Source organism: Nycticebus coucang, chromosome 17, assembly GCF_027406575.1.
Source record: "Nycticebus coucang isolate mNycCou1 chromosome 17, mNycCou1.pri, whole genome shotgun sequence".
Lineage (NCBI taxonomy): Eukaryota > Metazoa > Chordata > Mammalia > Primates > Lorisidae > Nycticebus > Nycticebus coucang.
Genome location: NC_069796.1, coordinates 58,527,193 through 58,548,351, shown reverse-complemented (window position 1 = coordinate 58,548,351; position 21,159 = coordinate 58,527,193). Strand labels below are relative to the sequence as shown.

The following is a 21,159-nucleotide window of genomic DNA, read 5'->3' as shown; positions in this document are numbered from 1 at the left end:
CAAGATAATCTTGTAAAAGAATGTCACATAGACTATGAATAGGACATCTCAGCTTCCATATGTGCACATGTGCAAGGGGAGTCTTCAAGAAGAGTAGAATATGCAATGGTTTTCAAGTTTTAAATGACCAGTGAGCCTTCTTTCATTTTTTTCTTTTTCTAAGAATTTATGTGCCTGATATTCTATAGAATACACTTTGAGAAAAACATGCCTATAAAAATAAGCAGTACTGGAAAGTATCATTAGATTTATGAATAGAACTGATTCTTCCGTTCAAATTCTGATAGCTATAAACTGCGTATGCAAGGTAGTCATCGTGTTTATATGTGTGTGGCTTGCAGTTTGTGGCTGTTTAAAGAGGCAGTTGGGATCATCGAATGTGCTATTTCTTTTAAAACAAAATAGCAAATGCCACACCAATCAAAAGGGGGGCTTTTATATCCACAGAGTGGATGTACAGAAGCAGGTGGAGGCTGATAACCCTTCTCATTGAATATAAGGTGGAATAGAGGATGGCTCTGAAAAAAGAAATAGGTTTTTTTTCCTCTTATTTTCATTCTTAAGGACAAGTTGACTTATTAATACTTTGAAGGCATTTTTAAGTTTGCAATCAAATAATTTTTTGGGGGGATGGGGGGAGTTGGTTTACCTTGTTTGCAAAAAAGTACCAATTCTGTTCACCCAGCTGGGACTGTGTTGGGGTAAGAGAACAAATATCTGCAATCCTTCATTCTCTTGTTGCCTGGTCTTACCCTATTAAGTTTTGGCTTGTTCTGGTTTTGAATAGCTGTTGGATCTGATTCTGTATTCTCAGTGAAAACAGAAATGTTCAGCATGAAATAACTACAAGTAAATTAAGTTCATCTTCAGTCAGATCTGTGTGTAATATACACCCTAATTATGCTGGCTAGCTGAATCTTATTTTAAGGTGACAACTGAGAGAATTTGAAAATAGCATTCATTTTTCCGGTCATATAGTTCTGTATTTGGAATACATGCTATTAGCTTACTCCTTTACAAATAGTGAATCATAACATTTACGTATTATGGCTTTGGCTTCTAATCATGCTGTTTAATTATTTTTTTTTGGACAAAAGACTTCTGCTTGGCACCTTTTATTGATACAGTTAGGTACTACCTCCGTGGCAAACCAACTATGGATAAGGTTGGTCTGCTGGAGCCTTTGTGGGCTTCTGTCCTTCCCAGCCCTCACCTCTCCATCTTTGGATTCCAGTCTCAGCTCTGTTCTGCAGGTGGCTTCCATGTTGCCAGCTTCTGCATTGATTTCGACTCCTTTTGGGGCCTCCATTACCAGAGACCGGGTCGGGGATTCCAACCTGAAATATACACAAGGCTGAAATTAAAGATTCCATTTCCTTCTTGATAAATTAAAGAGGAAGCTCATGCTCAGGGCACTGAAAAAGCATTTCAGTATTGACCAAGAAATGATTCTAAGTTTTGCATTACACACTAGGTCAACTTCAGGAGAGAGAACACAACAGTTCTAGACTTTATCTTCATTGCATTATACTGAGGTTGTAGGGGAGGTGTTCTAGGATCCTGATTTCATTTTATCTTACCTACCATTCTTGTTTTACTGGCATAATTAACCAAATTCTTAAATAAGCCTTTGTTAAGTGTTTAAGCCTCTTTTTATATATAGTTAAGACTGGGGTAATCCCAGGTCTCAGCTGAGCTTCCTGGAATTGACAGGTGTGTCTTCTACTCTGTCCTCCTTTCTGTCTTCCATGGAGGTAGAATCAGTGGTTGAGAAAATAGATCAGTGAGTCAGACATGGCTGGAATAAAGCCATGCAATAGCTACTATGTGACCACATGCAAATATTTCTTCCTGTGTGTCCCCTTTCCTTTTCTTTCCAAAATTGCTTAAAGCCTTAGTTTCCTCATCTATAAAGTACTTCAAATGGTGCTTGATATGTTGGAAATGCAGATGTAATTTAAATATTACTGCCACTAGTTTTATCATACCAGCGAATCATGAAGAAGTCTCAGGCATTACCCATCAGAGCAGTTGTCAAAAGCATATTCAGAACAGATCATTCGTTGCCAAGGGCTATAGAGGGTAGGGTGGTTTGGCTGCAAATGGACAGCAGGGGAGGTTTGGAGGGATGGAATTGTTCTGTATATTGGATTGCAGTGGTGGTTACATGTCTCTGTGTATTTGTGAAAATTCACAACTGAGTGGATTTTATAGTTTGTAAGGTAAGAATGAAAAGAATCAGCTAAACTCTATGATAATTATGATGGATTAGAGTCTTACAGAGAAGTGACAGGCTTACAGTACTTATAAACAGAGGATACTACTTTGTATAAATTTTTTTCTTAATTCATTTGATGAATAAAATATTAACTGAAACTCAACCAGAACTTGCATATGCTATATTTTAATATTATTACCAGATAGGAGTGTATGAAGATCCTCCTCTTTGTTACAAAGAAAGTCCCCCAGCCTAGGAAGCAAAGGCCTCCACAATGGTTTTCCAACCATTCTGCTTTAGACTAGTTACTACAGAGTTATTTCTAGGTTTCTAATTTGTAGGCACTTCAAACATGTTGAGCAGGAACATCATCCTCTTTGCCCTCTGCTGACTCCTACTCTGTTTTCACTACTCCCACTCCTGCTGGGCAGTACAAATTCTCTTGGCCTCAGTAAGTGGTGGGAAGAACAAGCTGAGCGGTGGGCACCGCCACTGAGCACCCCTCAGCCACACAACGCAGATGCCAACAGTGGGCTTGTCTGTCCACACTTCTCAGGTCTGGGTTCTGGCTAATTGCTTCCAGGCAGGAGCCTTCCTCCGTGAGCTTTTTACTCCTGCAATGACTCAACTAGAGTCTTACAGAGAAGTGACAGGCTTACAGTACTTATGAGTGACTCGAGCTTCTATTTAAGGAATTGTTTCCTTTCTGACCTCACCCCTTCATGTGTGACAAACCCTCTACCCCTACCTCTCCTTCTCATAAGACCCTCACCAGGTTGTCCTGAGCCAGGTGTGGTTCTGCCTGTGAGGATGGTTGACTTCATTTGCATGAAGTTATTTCTACAATGATGTCAAGTGCATTGAGGAGGAGGTCTTGTTAGTGCAGCAACAGGGGATGACTTTACCAGTGCCATCTTGCCTGGGACCTTAATCCAGCTCAGTGGAACTCCCCTGTGTTCCTGACCTCCTGTCCCTTTTGAAATATGATGATGGCTTTGTGTCATTTTTATTATTCTCCTGATTGACTCTTATAAAATCTATACTCTGAGATTTCTTAACTCTTTTGTTTCTTCTAATGTTGATGCTCTTTGTAGCATAAGCTTCCTTATGTTCTTTTTTAGAAATAGTTTATTTTTTTCAGAGAGTCTTGTTCTATCATCTAGGCTAGAGTATAGTGGTGACATGATAGCTCACTGCAGCTTCAAACTTCTGGACTTAAGTGAACTTCCTGCCTCAGCCTCCGAAGTAGCTGGCACTACAGGTGTGCACCACCACATCCAGCTGATTTTTTCTATTGTTTTGTAGAGATGAGATCTCACTATGTTGTCCAGGTTGGTCTTGAACTCCTGGCCTCAAGGAGGCCCATCTCAGCCTCCCAAAGTGCTGGTATTACAGGTGTGAGACACTGTAACTGGCCACCTTATACTCTTATAATACTCCCTGCTCAGTCCTTCCCCAGGTAAGAGTCTTTCTGCTATTTTTTATTTTTCTTTTTTTTTTGCAGTATTTGGCAGAGGCTGGGTTTGAACTCGCCACCTCCAGCATATGGGGCCAGCGCCCTACTCCGTTGAGCCACAGGCACCACCATTTCTGCTATTTTTTCTTTCCCTTTCTTCTTTATTCCCTCCCTCCCTCATTTTTTTTTTTCTATTTTTAGTAGAGACAGTGTCTCACTCTTGTTGAGGCTGGTCTCAAACTCCTGAGCTCAAGCAATCTTCCCGCCTCAGCCTCCCAGAGTGCTAGGATAACGGGCCTTAGCCACTGTGCCCGGCCTTCTTCTCTCACTTTATCGAGGACCTCAGCTTTTGACTCACCAGCATCTCCCTTGCCAGTACGTTAGGCCATCTCCTACCTGGACTATTGTAACTGCTTCGCAAGTTTCGTCTTTAACTTTTCCTTTTCCTCCGTGTATTTCCCATGAAAATACATCTTCTTGAAGTTTTAAATATGTCTCTTTCCTTATTGAAACCTTCACAAGTTCCTTAGATAAGACCTGGGCTCCTGAAGTTTATTTGACTTGACCTATTTCTTTGGTCTTATTTCATGCTGTAAACATCAGCTATGTTTTAGTACCAGTTTACTGGGTTATGACACTGTGCAAAGGCCTTTATGTGTTTTATTTTATTTAATCCTCACAAAACCCTATCAATCTGGTATTCCTGAAGTCCCGATTATACAAACAAGGAAAGTAAACTAAGTGACTTGCTCAGAGTTACGCTTTTAGTTAAATGACAGAGCCAAGATTTGAACTCAATTTAGTGGACCCCAAAGCCAAGATTTGTTTACTATACCAAATTGCTTTCAGAAAAAACAGACTACTTTCTGTCCATCATATTTTCATCCTATTGCCTGTGATTAAATGCTACCTCTTTCCTCATGGAATTAATACTTGTATTTCTAAAACCAATCTAAGTAAATAAGAGTAAGGTGCTAGTGCCACATCTGGCTGAATGATGCATACTGCACAGTATACAAGATTTCTCGTACCTTAACCAAATTTGGTACCTCGTACCAAATTTAGAATGTGTTGAATATATTCACACTTGGAACACAGCATTCAAAGTATGAGGCAGTATTAAAAAAACTGGGGGAAAAAACAAAGAGCTTGAAATATAAAAAAAAAAAAATTTGGATGTTCAAGAACTTTATCTGATGCAGTGGTGGCCTTTTGGACAGGCATTTACTTAATTCTTCATCACTGCCTAGGCCGGTGGGCCCCCAGGCCAGAGAAAATCTGAAATGACTTCTGCCTTTGGGCTCTCTCAGCCTTGGAAGAAGCAAGGAGCTGAGAGAGAGCTACTCTAAACACGTCCTTTTGATGTGTCAAACGGTCTATGAAACCAGTGTATGGTGCCCCATGATCACATTAATGTACATAGCTATGATTTAATAAAAAAAAAAGAAAAAAGAAATAAAATAAACATGTCCTACTGTGAAAGGCTACAACAAGGTGGAGATCATAATTTCCTGAAAGCAAAGACAAAAAGGTAAGTGGCTTTCGATTTCAAAGCCTGTCTTAATGTCCTTTGATGTTCAGACAGTCTCAGTACATTTGTCCCCATGCTAATCTTTGCACTGAGAAAAAGCTTCTGTGGAAACTGCAGAGAGCAGACAAAGCACTCCTGAAGTGATGTCAGTTTCTAAGCATAGATTAATGACCACAACACAATTGCTCAGACAGCATGGAGCAAAGCATGGTGGCAGGAGAGCAGTGGGGGATTGTGTGGCAACTGAGGGTTCTTCTGACTCTTGGAAATGAACATTGCTTCCATTAGGCCAGAGTGCAAACCTCCCAGAGAAGGAGAATGAAGAATTTCACTGAAGAGATTCCAAAAAAAAGATGGTCAGGAAGGGGCACACAGAAGGCTGGGCCATGTCCTAAAGAGGAATGGTTTTCAAACACAAGCATCAAGATACCTGGGGTGTGTGTGTGTGAACACACAAAGTGCTGGCCCCGCTCCCAGAGTTCCTGATTCAGTAGGTTAGGAGTGGTGCCCAAACATCCACATTTGTAACAAGTTCCCAGGGGATGCTGAGGCTGCTTGTTTGGAGGCCACACCTTGAGAAGCGCTGCTCCAGAGCAAGGATCACACACTTGGATGCCCCTCAGGACTAAAGGGGTGATGTCAATGAGTGACTCATAAGAAAGCCGTAAGTAAAGTAAGAGTCTCAGCACAGTAACATCTGGCTAGCGGCACTGGCCTAAAATGTGAATGAGGTGGTGATGATGTTACAGGAGGTAGCTGCTAATTGAGTCAGGTCAATTGTTGCAAAAGCTTTTTTTTTCCTCCAAATTTAAAACATTTTCAATTTTATTCTGAATTACTAAATTTCAGGAATAGCTGTAAAAGAATATTTACAACATTATAAATATAACACAAAGAACATCAGGGGGTTTGTAAACTGACATTTTTAAAGAAAACAATTCTGGAGCACCCTGAGCTCCTCTTCTTGGTCCTGTCCATTTCCTTTCTTGTCAAGGAGTAACTACTGTTAGGAATGTTACGTTGGCTGCTTTCTTGTTTTTCTTTCTAGTATTACCACAATTTTGACTTTACACACAGAATAATTCCACTTACTCTTTCTTTAGTGAGTTTCTTTCCTCACCACCAAACATGTTGTTTCTCTCATCAATTGACATTTTAGCACATAGTTGTAATTTATTCAATTTCCCTGGGGTTATGCACCGTGATGTATGTGTCTGTGCTACTCCTGGACAGTGGGTTGGTTCCAGGTTTTGAACATTCTTGTGTGTGACTTCTGCTGTAAATAGGCAAAAATCTCTTTCAAACACACATGGGAAAGTAGAATTTCTAGTCCTATGGTATGCATACCTAAAATTTTATTAGATAATGCCAAATACCTTTCCAAAGTGATTGCTCCAGTTGACTTTCCCATTAGTAGTGTCTAGAGTTCCCAAGTTGTGTTTCTTGCTAACATTTTATATTGTTAAGCATAAATGTGTATGAAATGGTAGGGGTCTTTTAAAATCACATTCAACTAGTTAAAATGGAGTTATCTTCTCATTTGTTTGACAGCTATTTGAGATTTTTTTATCTTGAAATGTTTTTATTTTTATTGATTTTATTTTTAGTTTTTGTCTGTTTTAACTTTTTATTGTGTGTGATTTGTAGAACATACTGAAAAGTGTTCAGCAGTTCTGCGTATTGACAATTTCTTCTTTTGGTTTGTGGTTTGTGTTTGGCATCTGTGGATGAACAGTTTCATATTTTAATGTAGACAAATTGATGATTTTTTACCCTAGAGTTTGCACTTCCTGTGCCTTATTTGAGCAATCCTACCCTATATTAAGGTCATGAGGCTCTTCCATATTATTTTCAAAAGTTTTAGGTCTTTTCATTAACTCTTTAATACTTCAGGTATTCATTTTTGTATATGGTCTGAGGTTCGGGTCTAGTGAAATGCAGTTTTTCTCAACATATGTTGGAAAGTTAATATTTAGTTCCATTGTATATGATTATTTCCATACCTTTGTGTTTGTCTCCTGGGGATTTTTAGTCTGTCTCATTTTTCTATTTGTTTCTTTCTGCAAAAAGTCTTTAATTAAATATTTTAGCTTATTTATTAGTTTTAAAATTCTGTATATTTCGTAAGGCAAGTCCTCCTCCTTGTTCTTTCTCAGAATATCTTAGTTATTCTTGGATCTGCCACATAAATTTTCAAATGAACTTAAGTTTCATAAAGAAACCCAGTTGGAATTTTGATTGGATTCACATTCCATCTATGAATCTATCATTCTATCTCTAATTTGTTATGTTTACTTTGATGTATTTCCATGGTTTAACAGTTTTCTCTATACAAGTTCAGTTATTGAAAACGATATATTTTAAAAAGTATTTCTCATACTCCCATTCCTTTTTTTCCTGGAGTATAAAAATCCCACTTATTATTATTATTAAGTTAATCTTATAGTCAACACCTGGGTAAATTATTTTTTATAATTTGTGTACAAATTATTTTAGGTTTTCATTGTAACCATTCATTATTTTAATTTATAATAGGTTCATAACTTTTCATTTCTTAGTCCTTTTAATTCCTTCTCCTTCCAGACTATCTCCTTTCAATCTAGGACTATCCAATGATTAAATTAGGAGTAAAGAGATGGAAATTTTGCTTCTTCCTAACTTAAAGAGAAAACACAATAATTTACCATTAAGAATTTTTTGTTGTTGTTCAAGGTTTTTCCTTCCCTAAATACCTCTTAACAAGATAAGGTACATAGTTCCATTCTCTTCTTATTCTGCTAAAAGTTTCTGTAATTAATAATGTCAATTTCATCAATTATTTCATTTTACAATATAGGCATATTAAGGTGTTGAATTATATTAGTATTCCAATAATAATCCACTCCTGTGTTTTTGGCATTAACCCAATTTTCTCATTATGTATCATCTTTTCTATTTTTCGAAACTAATATTTTTTAGGATTTTGCACCTATGGTCATAAATAACCTTAATTTTTCTGTCTTACTTTTGTCAGGTTCTATCACTTTTCTATAATTCATAATTATTTATGAAAGATTAGAATTATTGCTCCCTTTATGTTTAAACTCACTGATTAACTCTCTGAGCATAAAAAATATACCTTATTTCCATTTAAGAAATGCCATCATCTAGGCTATATGTTTTTACCTCAGGTTGGTTTTTATTTTTTTAATTGTTTTTCAAGATTCCTTTTTTATTTTTTTATTTTTTTTTATTAAATCATAACTGTATACATTGATATGATCATGGGGCATCATACACTCGCTTCATAGACCATTTGACACATTCTTACCACAGTGGTTAACATAGCCTTTCCAGCGTTATCTCAGTTACTGTGCCAAAACATTTACATTCTACATCTACCAAGTTTCGCAAATACCCCTGTAAGATGCACCACAGGTGTGATCCCACCGATCCCCCTCCCTCTACCCACCCCCCCTTTCCCACTTCCCCCTATTGTTAAGTTGTAACTGGGTTATAGCTTTCATGTGAGAGCCCCAAATTAGTTTCATAGTAGGGCTGAGTACATTGGGTACTTTTTCTTCCATTCTTGAGATACTTTACTAAGAAGAATATGTTCCAGCTCCATCCATGTAAACATGAAAGAGGTAAAGTCTCCATCTTTCTTTAAGGCTGCATAGTATTCCATGGTATACATATACCACAATTTATTAATCCATTCGTGGATCAATGGGCACTTGGGCTTTTTCCATGACTTAGCAATTATGAATTGGGCTGCAATAAACATTCTGGTACAAATATCTTTGTTATGTTGTGATTTTTGGTCTTCTGGGTATATGCCCAGCAGAGGAATTACAGGATTGAATGGCAGATCTATTTTTAGATCTCTGAGTGTTCTCCATATATCTTTCCAAAAGGAATGTATTAATTTGCATTCCCACCAGCAGTGCAGAAGTGTTCCCTTTTCTCCGCATCCACGCCAACATCTCTGGTCTTGAGATTTTGTGATATAGGCTAGTCTCATTGGAGTTAGATGATATCTCAAGGTAGTTTTGATTTGCATTTCTCTGATGATTAAAGATGATGAGCATTTTTTCATATGTCTGAAGGCCGTGCGCCTGTCTTCTTCAGAGAAGTTTCTCTTCAAATCCCTTGCCCAGCCTGCGATGGGATCCCTTATTTTTTTCTTGCTGATGCGTTTGAGTTCTCTGTGGATTCTGGTTATTAAACCTTTGTCAGAGATATACCCTGCAAATATCTTCTCCCATTGTGAGGGCTGTCTGCTTGCTTTGCTTACTGTGTTCTTAGCTGTGCAGAAGCTTTTTAGTTTGATCAAGTCCCAGTAGTGTATTTTTGAAGCTGCTTCAATGGCCCAGGGGTTGTCCTCATGAAATACTCACCCAGACCAATTTCTTCAAGGGTTTTCCCTGCATTCTCCTCTAGTATTTTTATAGTTTCATGTCTTAAGTTTAAATCTTTAATCCAATGAGAGTCTATCTTAGTTAATGGTGAAAGGTATGGGTCCAATTTCAGTCTTCTGCAGGTTGCCAGCCAGTTCACCCAGCACCATTTGTTAAATAGGGAATCTTTTCCCCACTGGATGTTTTTAACTGGCTTGTCAAAAATCAAATAGCGGTAAGTAGCTGGATTCATCTCTTGGTTCTCTATTCTGTTCCAGATATCTACTTCTCTGTTTTTGTGCCAATACCATGCTGTTTTGATCACTATCGATTTGTAGTAAAGTCTGAGGTCTGGTAGTGTGATTCCTCCTGTTTTGTTTTTATTTCTGAGTAATGTCTTGGCTATTCGAGGTTTTTTCTGATTCCATATAAAACGAAGTAATGTTTTTTCAAGATCTTTAAAATATGACAGTGGAGCTTTAATAGGGAGTGCGTTGAAATTATATATTGCTTTGGGTAGTATGGACATTTTGATAATGTTGATTCTTCCTAGCCATGAGCATGGTATGTTTTTCCATTTGTTAACATTTTCAGCTATTTCTTTTCTTAGAGTTTCATAGTTCTCTTTATAGAGATCTTTCACGTCTTGTGTTAGGTAAATTCCCAAACATTTCATCTTCTTTGGCACTACTGTGAATGGGATAGAGTCCTTAACTGCTTTTTCAACTTGACTGTTGTTGGTGTATATAAAGGCTACCGATTTATGGATGTTGATTTTGTAACCTGAGACGCTGCTGTATTCCTTGATCACTTCTAGGCGTTTTGTAGTAGAGTCCCTAGTGTTTTCCAGATACACAATCATATCATCTGTGAAGAGCGAAAGTTTGATCTCTTCTGACCCTATATGGATACCCTTGATCGCCTTTTCTTCCCTAATTGCGGTGGCTAAAACTTCCATTACAATGTTGAAAAGCATTGGAGACAATGGGCAGCCTTGTCTGGTTCCTGATCTGAGTGGAAATGATTCCAATTTAACTCCATTCAATATGATATTGGCTGTGGGTTTGCTGTAGATGGCCTCTATCAGTTTAAGAAAAGTCCCTTCTAGACCAATTTTCTTGAGTGTTCCAAGAAACATCCATGAAGGGATGCTGGATATTATCAAAAGCTTTTTCTGCATCAATTGAGAGAATCATATGGTCTTTGTTTTTTAATTTGTTTATGTGCTGAATTACATTTATAGATTTACGTGTATTGAACCAGCCTTGACACCCTGGGATAAAACCAACTTGGTCATGATGTATAATTTGTTTGATGTGTTGCTGGATTCTGTTTGTTAGGATCTTGTTGAATATTTTTGCATCTATATTCATTAGTGATATTGGTCTATAATTTTCTTTTCTTGTTGGGTCTTTTCCTGGTTTGGGGATCAGGGTGATGTTTGCTTCATAGAACGTGTTGGGTAGTCTTCCTTCTTTTTCTACATTTTGGAACAGGATGAGTAATATAGGTACTAATTCCTCTTTAAAGGTTTGGTAGAATTCTGACGTGAAACCATCTGGTCCCGGGCTTTTCTTTTTAGGGAGGTTTTGTATAGTTGATGCTATTTCTGAACTTGATATGGGTCTGTTCAACATTTCCACTTGATTCTGGTTAAGTCTTGGAAGGTGGCGTGCTTCCAAGTATCGGTCAATTTCCTTCAGATTTTCATATTTCTGAGAATAAAGTTTCTTGTAATATTCATTAAGGATTTTTTGGATTTCTGATGAGTCTGTTGTTATTTCGTCTTTGTTGTTTCTGATTGATGAGATTAGAGATTTTACTCTTTTTTTCCTGATTAGGTTGGCCAGAGGTTTATCTATTTTATTGACCTTTTCAAAAAACCAACTTTTTGATTTATTGATCTGCTGTATTATTCTTTTGTTTTCAATTTCATTTAATTCTGCTCTAATTTTGGTTATTTCTTTTCTTCTACTGGGTTTGGGGTTGGACTGTTCTTCCTTTTCCAGTTGCTTGAGATGTCCCATTAAGTTGTTAACTTCCTCTCTTTCTGTTCTCTTGAGGAAGGCTTGCAGTGCTATAAATTTCCCTCTTAGAACTGCCTTTGCGGTGTTCCAGAGGTTCTGATAGTTTGTGTCTTCATTGTCATTTTGTTCCAAAAAATTGGTGATTTCTTTCTTAATCTCATCTCTGACCCAGCTGTCATTCAGCATAAGGTTATTTAACTTCCATGTTTTTGTATGAGTATGCAGATTCCTGTTGTTACTCATCTCAAGTTTTATTCCATGATGGTCCAAGAAGATGCATGGAATAATTTCTATTCCTTTAAATTTACTGAGGTTAGACTTGTGACCTAAAATGTGGTCAATTTTGGAGTAAGTTCCGTGGGCTGGTGAGAAGTATGTGTATTCAGTTTTGTTGGGATGAAATGTTCTGTAGATGTCTGCTAAATCTAAATATTGGATGGTTAGGTTTAAATCTAAGATTTCTTTGCTCAGCTTCTTGCTGGAGGATCGATCCAACACTGCCAAAGGAGTGTTGAAATCTCCGACGATTATGGCGCTGGAGGAAATCAAGTTACTCATGTCTGTTAGAGTTTCTCTTATAAATTGAGGTGCATTCTGGTTGGGTGCATAGATATTAATAATTGAGATCTCATCATATTGAGTATTACCCTTAACATATATGAAGTGACCATTCTTGTCCTTCCTTACTTTTGATGGTTTAAAGCCTACTGTATCTGCAAATAGAATTGCAACACCTGCTTTTTTCTGATTACCATTTGCCTGAAATATGGATGACCATCCTTTCACCCTGAGTCTGTATTTGTCTTTTAAGTTGAGATGTGACTCTTGTATGCAACAAAGATCTGGCTTGAGTTTTTGTATCCAGTCAGCTAACCTATGCCTCTTTAGAGGACAGTTTAAGCTATTCAATTTGATGGAGAGTAGTGATAAGTCTGGTGGAATTTTGGGTATTGAGTTTTTCAAAGGTCCAGTGGACATTTTTAATCCTTTCACCAGTGTGGAAGTTGGAGTTTGATCCGAAGTTTCTGAGTGAGTTTACTTTTGTGGTGTAGGATTGAGTTGGTCATTGTGGAGTATAGGTCTGGGAATATCCTGAAGAGCTGGTTTACTTATGGCAAATTTTTTCAACATATGAATGTCATTGAAGTATTTAATTTCTCCATCATAGATGAAACTCAGTTTAGCTGGATACAAGATCCTGGGTTGAAAGTTATTTTGCTTTAGGAGATTAAAAGTTGATGACCACCCTCTTCTGGCTTGAAAAGTTTCAGCAGAGAGATCTGCAGTTATTCTAATATTCTTACCTTTGTACATAATAGTTTTCTTTCGCCGGACTGCTTTGAGAATCTTCTCTTTCATGTTAACTTTAGTGAAGCTAATTATGATATGTCTGGGGGATAACTTATTGGGGTTGAATCGTGCTGGGGTTCTGAAGCTGTCTGCTATCTGAATTTCAGATTCTCTAGGCATGTCTGGAAATTTTTCTTTCATAATTTCATGCAGAAAGTCCTCTGTGCCCTCGGAGGCCACTTCATCGTTCTTAGAAATCCCTATAATTCTTATGTTGCTTTTTTTCGAATTATCTGAGAGCTCTCTGAGTGAGTGATCCGTTTTTGCTCTCCATTTCTCTTCCTCTTTGAGAGATAGGGAGCGCTCGAAGACTTTATCTTCAATGTCAGAAATCCTTTCTTCTGCTTGCTCCATTCTGTTGCTGAGGGATTCTACTGTATTTTTCATATCTTTGAGGGCTATAAATTCTTGCTTTAGTGTGTCTAAGTCTTTGGTGGTTTTGTAAATTCTTGAGACAACTTTTGAATTTCTCCTCGAATTCCTAATTCCATTTTATTAATCTTGTCTGCAATCCAAATTCTGAATTCTATTTCTGAGATCTCAGCCAGTTGTTTATGAATGGGATCTTCAATCACATCTGCCGTATCTTTTCTTGGTGGTGTTGATCTATTCTGGTTATTCATGTTACCAGAGTTTTTCCGCTGATTCCGCCCCATGGTTATTTTACTCCCTTTGGTTTTTCCCCTGGGGCTTTATCGAGGGGCCGTACAGTGTTATGGCCTGAGAAACTGGGGCCCTGTCTGGTGTGGTGGAGCAAAGTGGTTCTGTCTTGTTTTCAGCTGGTTTCTGTTCGAGCCTATTGCAACTTCTACTCTGGCTTGAAGTCTCAGCTGTGTGGAAAAATCAGCAATTAAGTCACCCCGCCCGCCCACCTCTGGCCCCAGTTGGAAAAGGAGAATCAAACCTTCCTACAACACCCAGGGCACCGCCTGAAAAGTCCTCAGTCTATTAGCCCAGTTCAAAAGGTCCAAATCAACTGTTTCAATCGGCACCTGTCTCGGGTGGGAGAGTTCAAGAGGTCTCTGGGAACTGGATCACAGGAGCCTGCTCCTCTGACACGTCTCACCCCAGTGCAGAGTGGAGTCAGGAGGAGCCACCCAGCAAACAGAGCAGTCTGGGAAGGTTCATGTCTCCTTCCCCACTTTGCCCCTCCATCGGACCCAGTCACTGGTATCTCTGCAGATGGCTAACCCAGTTGCCTGCAGTGAACAGACACTCCAGGGGTTTGCACCTGCCTGAATCACAAGGAAGTCTGCCAGGCCCCCGCAGACTGCCGCTATTTAGCAGGAGGAGATGGGGCCTGACATCTTTGAGTGCTTGATGCAGGTGATGGGAAGGAGGTGTTCACTCAGGCTTAGCCCCGTCCCTGATGGATGCTGCTAACAGAACAGAACAGAACAGACAACTTTGCGGGGTTCTGTCTCTGTTCCCGCAGAAATCGTCTACAGAAGACGGGCTGTTCTGAGTTCAAACGTCTTTGCTGCTGGAGGTTTCACCTCTCTGGGTCGGCCCCGCCCTGGAAGCTTCCCAGGTTTGTGAGCAGTGTCAGGAAATCCCCCACTCACTGGTGGCCTCCTCTGGTTGCCCAGGGAGACAGGGGGTGTGGCCTCAGAATATCCAGAAGTGAGCGTTCTTCCGTTTAAGAAAAAATGGCTGTTGATCTACCTCCAGGGTCTGCTCAGCCTACCCTTTTCTCCTGTATCTCGCGCCCCAGAGTCAGCACTGAGCGGCCGCAGTTTATGCTGGGTCCACACCCCTCAAGAGATCCCCCAAGAATCCGAACTCTTGGGGGATAGGCCCCCAGACCCCGATTGGGAGTCGGGGGGAAGCTAGAGTTTCATTCAGTTTTATGCCCGCCCGGGGAGGGCTGTTGCACCGCACCACAGGGAAGTGCTGCCAAGGCTTGATTTCCCCTCAGCAGAGTGCCCTCTCCTTGCTCATGTGTCTCAGAGTCAGTGCTTACCTGACGCAGCTCGGGCACTGTGCACTCCCCTCGAGAAATCACCCAAGGATCCGAACTCCTGGGGGATAGGCCTCCAGACCCCGAGTGAGAGTAGGGGCTCTCAGCTCTCAGCGGGGAAGCTAGAGTTTTATTCAGTTTTGTGCCCGGCCCCGTAATGTTGCCCAGGGAGGGCTGCTGCACCTAATCCGCAGGGAAGTGCCGCTGAGGCGTGACTCCCCCTCAGTAGAGTGCTTTCTCCTCGCCCGCGTGTCTCAGAGTCAGTGCTGACCAGTCGCGGCTCGGGCACTGTGCGCTCCCCTCGAGAAATCACCCAAGGATCCGAACTCCTGGGGGACAGGTCCCCAGACCCCGAGTGAGAGTGGGGGGGAAGCTAGAGTTTCATTCAGTTTTATGGCTGCCTGTATTGATGGACCGGGAGGGCTGTTGCACCGCACCACAGGGAAGTGCCGCCGAGGCGTGACTCCCCCTCAGCCCGGTGCCCTCTCCTCACTCGCGTGCCTCAGAGTCAATGCTGACCAGTCGCAACTCGGGGACTGTCCACTCCCCTTGAGAAATCACTCAAGGATCCAAACTTCTGGGGGACAGGCCTCCAGACCTCAGTGGGCGGGAGGGGAGTGTTGGGGATTCAGGGTTGCCGGCAAAGGATTTTTAAAGTTTTATTCAGTTTTATGCCCGGCAGGAGAACGCCACGGCACCCCAGTAGGGGAGGTAGGTCCAGTTTTTAGAAGGTCTCTCCCGTGGAGTGTAGTGGGAGGGCCTTTAATTTCAGCCTGCTTGTTTAATTGTGGGGCTCTTGAGCCAGTCTCATGGGGGAGGGGGACTCCCGTCCGCTTGGTGGTGGATTTTGTGCCTTTTGTTTGCGTCCTTGTGATCACAGCTTGCCTCAGCGGTGTTGATGTGCGTTCTTCAACCTTCTCTCTTGGTGAGACTCAAGTCCACCAGGATATTTACTAAATTCCTGTCCCTTAACTCTCCTTCTGGACGGGAGCCTCTGTTGAAAGCTGGGTTCAGTCCGCCATCTTCCAAGATTCCTCCTTAGGTTGGTTTTTAAAAGTTATCTTTTTTGCTTCTTATTTTTTCATTTCATATAAAAGTTTAGGTTTATTGGTAAAGTTCTTCGTAATATTCTCCTTTTTTAAATTCCCCCCGCATTTGTAGCCGTATCTTCTTTTTGTTCCCAATGTTTTTATTCATGTCTTCTTTTTCCCTTGAACAGTACGGTCAGAAGTTTATCAGTCCTTTCAAAGAGCTAAGTTTTGGTTTTGTTAGTATGATCTATTTTATGTTTGTTTTTGTCTTCTTGTTCCAGATAAGTTAGGATACTTCTCTAGGTCTAAGTTCCAAAACGTGCTGCTTTGCTAATTTTTGCCTTTCCTAATATTAATATATGCATTTAATATTATGCATTTTTCTTTGACAGCATTGCAAAGGAGTACTTATAAAATAGGAATAATTATTTTCCAATTTTGACTTCTCTTGTGGCCTATGAATTTTATGAAGGGTAATCCTTAATTTCTTACTATACAACATTTCTTGTTATAGATTACTAGATATTTCTAGTATGTTTTCTTCACTGGTTTTGAATTTTTGAAGCTTGATTTTGAACTCACAATCTTATAATGGTCAGAGAACCTTTTCTGTATAAAATCAATTCTTCAAAAATTAAGACTAATATTTTGGCCCAATATGTAACAATTTTTATAAATATTCCATGCCTGCCTGAAGAGAATCTGTTCTTCATTTTTGGTGCCATGTTTTATATGTCTTATTAATTCAATATTTAATTGTTCAATTTGTTTATGTCCATATACATTTTTAACTGATCTATCATTTACTAAAAGAGGTATGTTGTTACATGTGTATCAGCTAGCATTGTTCTGTCTTCCTTATCTTCTTACTAGTATATAGTGATTGTCTTTATTTCCTGTAATGCTTTTAGTCTTAAGATCCATTTGTCTGTTAGTATAGTTGTCCCTCTCTATTTCTGTTATTTGCCTTGGGCACATTTTTTCCATATTTTTAAATGTCAACCATTCTGTATGGCTGTGTTTTAGATGTGACTTTCATGTAACTGAATTATTAACAAAAATTCAAATGACTTTTTATTGAGGTAAAATTTACATGCATTGAAATGCATCAATCTTAATGATACACTTCAATGAATTTTAACAAATGCATAGTTTCATATAATCACTACTCCATCCAACATCAACAACCTGAAAGTGACCTCATGCTTTTTTGCAATCATACCTCCCACCCTCCAAAGGCTCTTCTGATTTCTATCACAACTGATTGGACTTGCTTGTTTTTGAACTTCATATAATGAGAATAATAGGTTTTACTCTTTTGTGGGACTTTTGAAACTTTGGAGATTCTTCCACATAGCTGTGTTCAATGCTGTTCATTCGCTTTATTGCTTCACACTGGTCGACTGTGTGACTAGACCATGATTTGTATATCTGTTCAATTGTGAATTGACATCTGGTTGTTTCCAGTTTCTGGCTATTTTGTACAAAGTACAAAATTTTCTTAGATAAGTATTTCTGAGGAAAAGTTTTCACTTGCTTTGAATAAGAAGCTTTGAGTGAAATTACTAAGTTATGAGATGGGTATGTCTCTAAAAAGTGTGGTAACGCAGCACCTACTATGCTCCCAGTGATCCTTGACTCCTGGTATTCACGTCCTTATGTAATTTTCTCCCCTGGATATGGGCTGGATGTAGTGACTAACTTCTACACAAATAGAATATGGCAAAAGGAATGAGCTGTCACTTGAAATAATGATACAAAAAGATTGCGGCTTCAATCTTGGGCTCATTTTCTCATCCCTCACTCTGAGAGGAAGCCAGCTGCCATGTTGATAGCTGCTCTGTGGAGAGGCCCAGGAAACCAAGAGAGGGGGAACTAAGGTCTTCAATCCAACAGCCTACAGAGAACTGAATCCTGCCAACACTCACAGGAATGTGTTTGGAAATGGATCTTCCCCAAGGCAAGCATTTGATAAGGTCACAGCCCTGGCCAATAGCTTACATGCAACCTCCTGGAAGATTCTGAGTCAGAGGCATCAGCTGAGCTGCAACTAGACTTCTGACTCACAGACACTGAGAAATAATTAACATTTGTAGTTTTTAACTGCTAAGTTTTGGGGTAATGTGTTACAAAGCAATAGATTAATAATACAATAATAAATTGTCAAATTTTTAGTGGCTCACAGAAAGGTAGTTTATTATGGTTTTCACGTCCCTGATGACTAATGATGTTTAACACCTTTACATGTGCTGTTGGCTATTCAAATACAGTCTGTTCTTTTGGAAGGTGTCTATCCAATACTTTTGCCTAACTTTTTTACAATTAGGCTGTTCATAATTTTGTCATATATCCTAGGTAAAAATTCTTTTTCATGTATTTCTCTCTCAGTATTTTCTCCCAATTCATGACTTGCCCTTTTATTTTTTTAGCAGTGCCTTTTGATGAGAAGTTTTGAATTTTGATTTTAATTTTGATAAAGTTCAATTTAATAACATTTTTTATGTTTAGTACTTTTATGCCTTCTCTAAAAATCTATTGCCTATCTCAAGGTCATAAAGATAATCTCCCATGTTTTGTTCTAGAAGCTTTATAGGTGTAGCTTTTGCATCTAAATTTCATCCATTATAAATTAATTTTTAGGAAGAGTTTTAGGGTCATTTTTCCCCATTAGGTTTAGGCAGTTGTTCTTGCATGATTCATTTAAAAGACAAACCTTTTGCCATTGAACAGCACTGATGCTTTTGTTGATAATCATATCACTGTATGTGTAGATCTATTTCCGAACTCTTTTCCTGTTCTATTTATCTATTTGTCTAGCCTCATGCTAACACATGGTTTCATTGATTACCATTACTTTATAGTAAGTCTTAAAATCAAGTAGTGGGATTCTCTTAACTTTTGCAAAAGAAAAAACATTATTCTGGCTATTCTAGGTCCTTTACTTTTCTGTATAAATCTTAGAATTAACTTTTCAGTTTCTAAAAAATTACAAAGCCTATTGTGATTTAGGTTGAGATTATGCTTAATTCATAGATAAATTCAGGGGAGAGGTGATCTTAATATTTATACTTTAAAGGATTTTTTTAAAATCTAACTGTTCAAATTTACTATTGATTTATGTTATTTTTTGCATCATGATTCTATATTATTTAACCCTACAAGACTATTGTTTATACAATGTTTATATGTATCCATGTATTTACCACTGTCTCATCCGTTCTGTTATTTTAGACTTTCTATTTCTTTCTTTTTTTTTTTTTTGTTAACATCAACAGAGTCCTTGATATTTTCTTTTAGTGAGGGTCTTCTGGGGTAAGCCTTCAGTTTTGTTGTACTGGAATAAACCTTTAATTTGTCCTCCTTTGTGAAAGGAATTTTGGCTGGATGCACAACTCTACACTGACAGTTATTTTCTCTTAAGAATTAAAAATATTATTCTTCTGTATTCTGGTTCTCATTGTTGTGATTAAGACATCAGCTGTCAGTCTAACTTCAATACTAGAAGTACTATTTGTTTTTTTTCTCCTACTGCTTTTCAGTTTTGATCATCTGTGGTGTCATTCTGATGTGTCTAGATGTGGGTTTCACTTTACTTTTGTTTTTTTTTTATTTTAAATTTTGTCTTGAATTTTTTTTTTACTCTAAATTTTGCCTTTTGTCTTTCATTATTTTTAGACAATAATACTTAGCTGATACGTCTTTGAAAACTATTTTTGCTCCATTCTCTCTCTCTCCTCACTCTGTAACATGGATTAGACCTTCTCACTCTAGCATCTCTGTTATTCTGCCTCTCTGCTTTCTGGATAATTATTTGGGTATATTTTCATGTTGAGTTAGTTTTTTCTTCATCTATTTCTCCTCATATCTATTGTGATTTTGCATTCTGAGGTTACATTTTCATTCACTTATTCATTTTTTTCTTCCTTTTTACATAGCAAACATATTTCATATTTTTTCTCTCCTAATTCCTGTATCTGATACCTCCATGCGTATGAACTGGCTGCCTTGCTCTCTTGTGGATAGTGCCTTGTTTCTGAGAGTGTATTGTGAGTTCATATTACTTGGATTTTTAACTGCAGGAATTATTTTAAACCTGCATTTAAGGTAGTTATCTCTAGAGAGAATTTGCATTTGTTTCCATTAATCACTGGTGCTACCATCATCTTGGGTCCATTATAGATTAATTTCTTTGCTTGATTTGTTTAATTTCAGGCCAACCTATGTAATAATGAATTCAGACTACAAACCAGATTGAGGGCCAGGGTGAAGTTACCAAACTGTGGAGAAATTTTTTTTCTTTTCTTTGTTGTCCTCTGGGTGGAAGTAGAGAAGACCAAGTAGGTTGAATTCTATTTCGCCCTTACCCTGAGGGTTTGGTACTTTGGAGTTCCAGTTTCATCTTTGAGATCTCTTAATACACTCCTCACCACAAAGGGCCCTGAGATTTGTTTTGTTTCCATGATGCACTAGTCTGTGAAAACCAAAGTTGAATTTCCTTTAGGTCAGCAAAATCTATAAAGTTAAAGTTGGCCTCAATGATTAGATGACTTCTCTGGGTTCCCATAATTCTTTAGGGTTAGAACTCTGAATAATTTTAACTAATTTCCATAACATCAGAGTGATTAAAATGTTTCTAAAATATACAGGGTCCCACATAAGTAACACCCTTTTGTGCTTTAGTGTGATATTGTTATGTTACAGAATTATATGCTTATGATTTTGTAATAAAATGTTGGCATAGATTTTCTATTTATTAAAAAGGGGGTGTTATTTGTGTCATTATTTGCAATTTGCATTATTTATATGTAATTCTGTGATATAATAATATCATACTCAAGCACAGAAAGGCATTACTTCTGCTGGACCCTATATTTTCTCCAGTAATTTTAATTGTGTTCAGAGGGTGGACTAGTTAGACTACTTAAACTACCCTACGGCTGCATTAGGGGTGTATGTTTCCAGTTTTTCAAAGGTGGCATTTGACTTTGTATAGTGAAATCACCTCATCTTTCTTTCTGAGAATCATATCTAGGCTTAGAGTTGGTAATTTTGCTAGAAGACTTCCTGGAGAGAACCTCTCTGATGGAGATGTATAAATAAGTTTTTTATAGGAATTTGGCCTTATAGAATTGGAGAGCTGGCTATACTTTAGCCTATGTAAAGTTGTCTTTGTATCTGATGCTGGAGTCTGAAGTCAGCAGGGCAGG

At 38.5% G+C, this 21,159-nt stretch overlaps 1 protein-coding gene across 1 annotated transcript in view; it reads right to left on the bottom strand.

The window, feature by feature from the left end:
* SGCD (sarcoglycan delta) overlaps positions 1-21,159 on the bottom strand; it is a 448,917-nt gene that overhangs the window by 8,801 nt on the left and 418,957 nt on the right. The window contains exon 7 of the mRNA XM_053567126.1: positions 1,214-1,337. Coding sequence (XP_053423101.1) covers positions 1,214-1,337 — 124 coding nt within the window. The remainder of the gene's footprint in view (positions 1-1,213; positions 1,338-21,159) is intronic.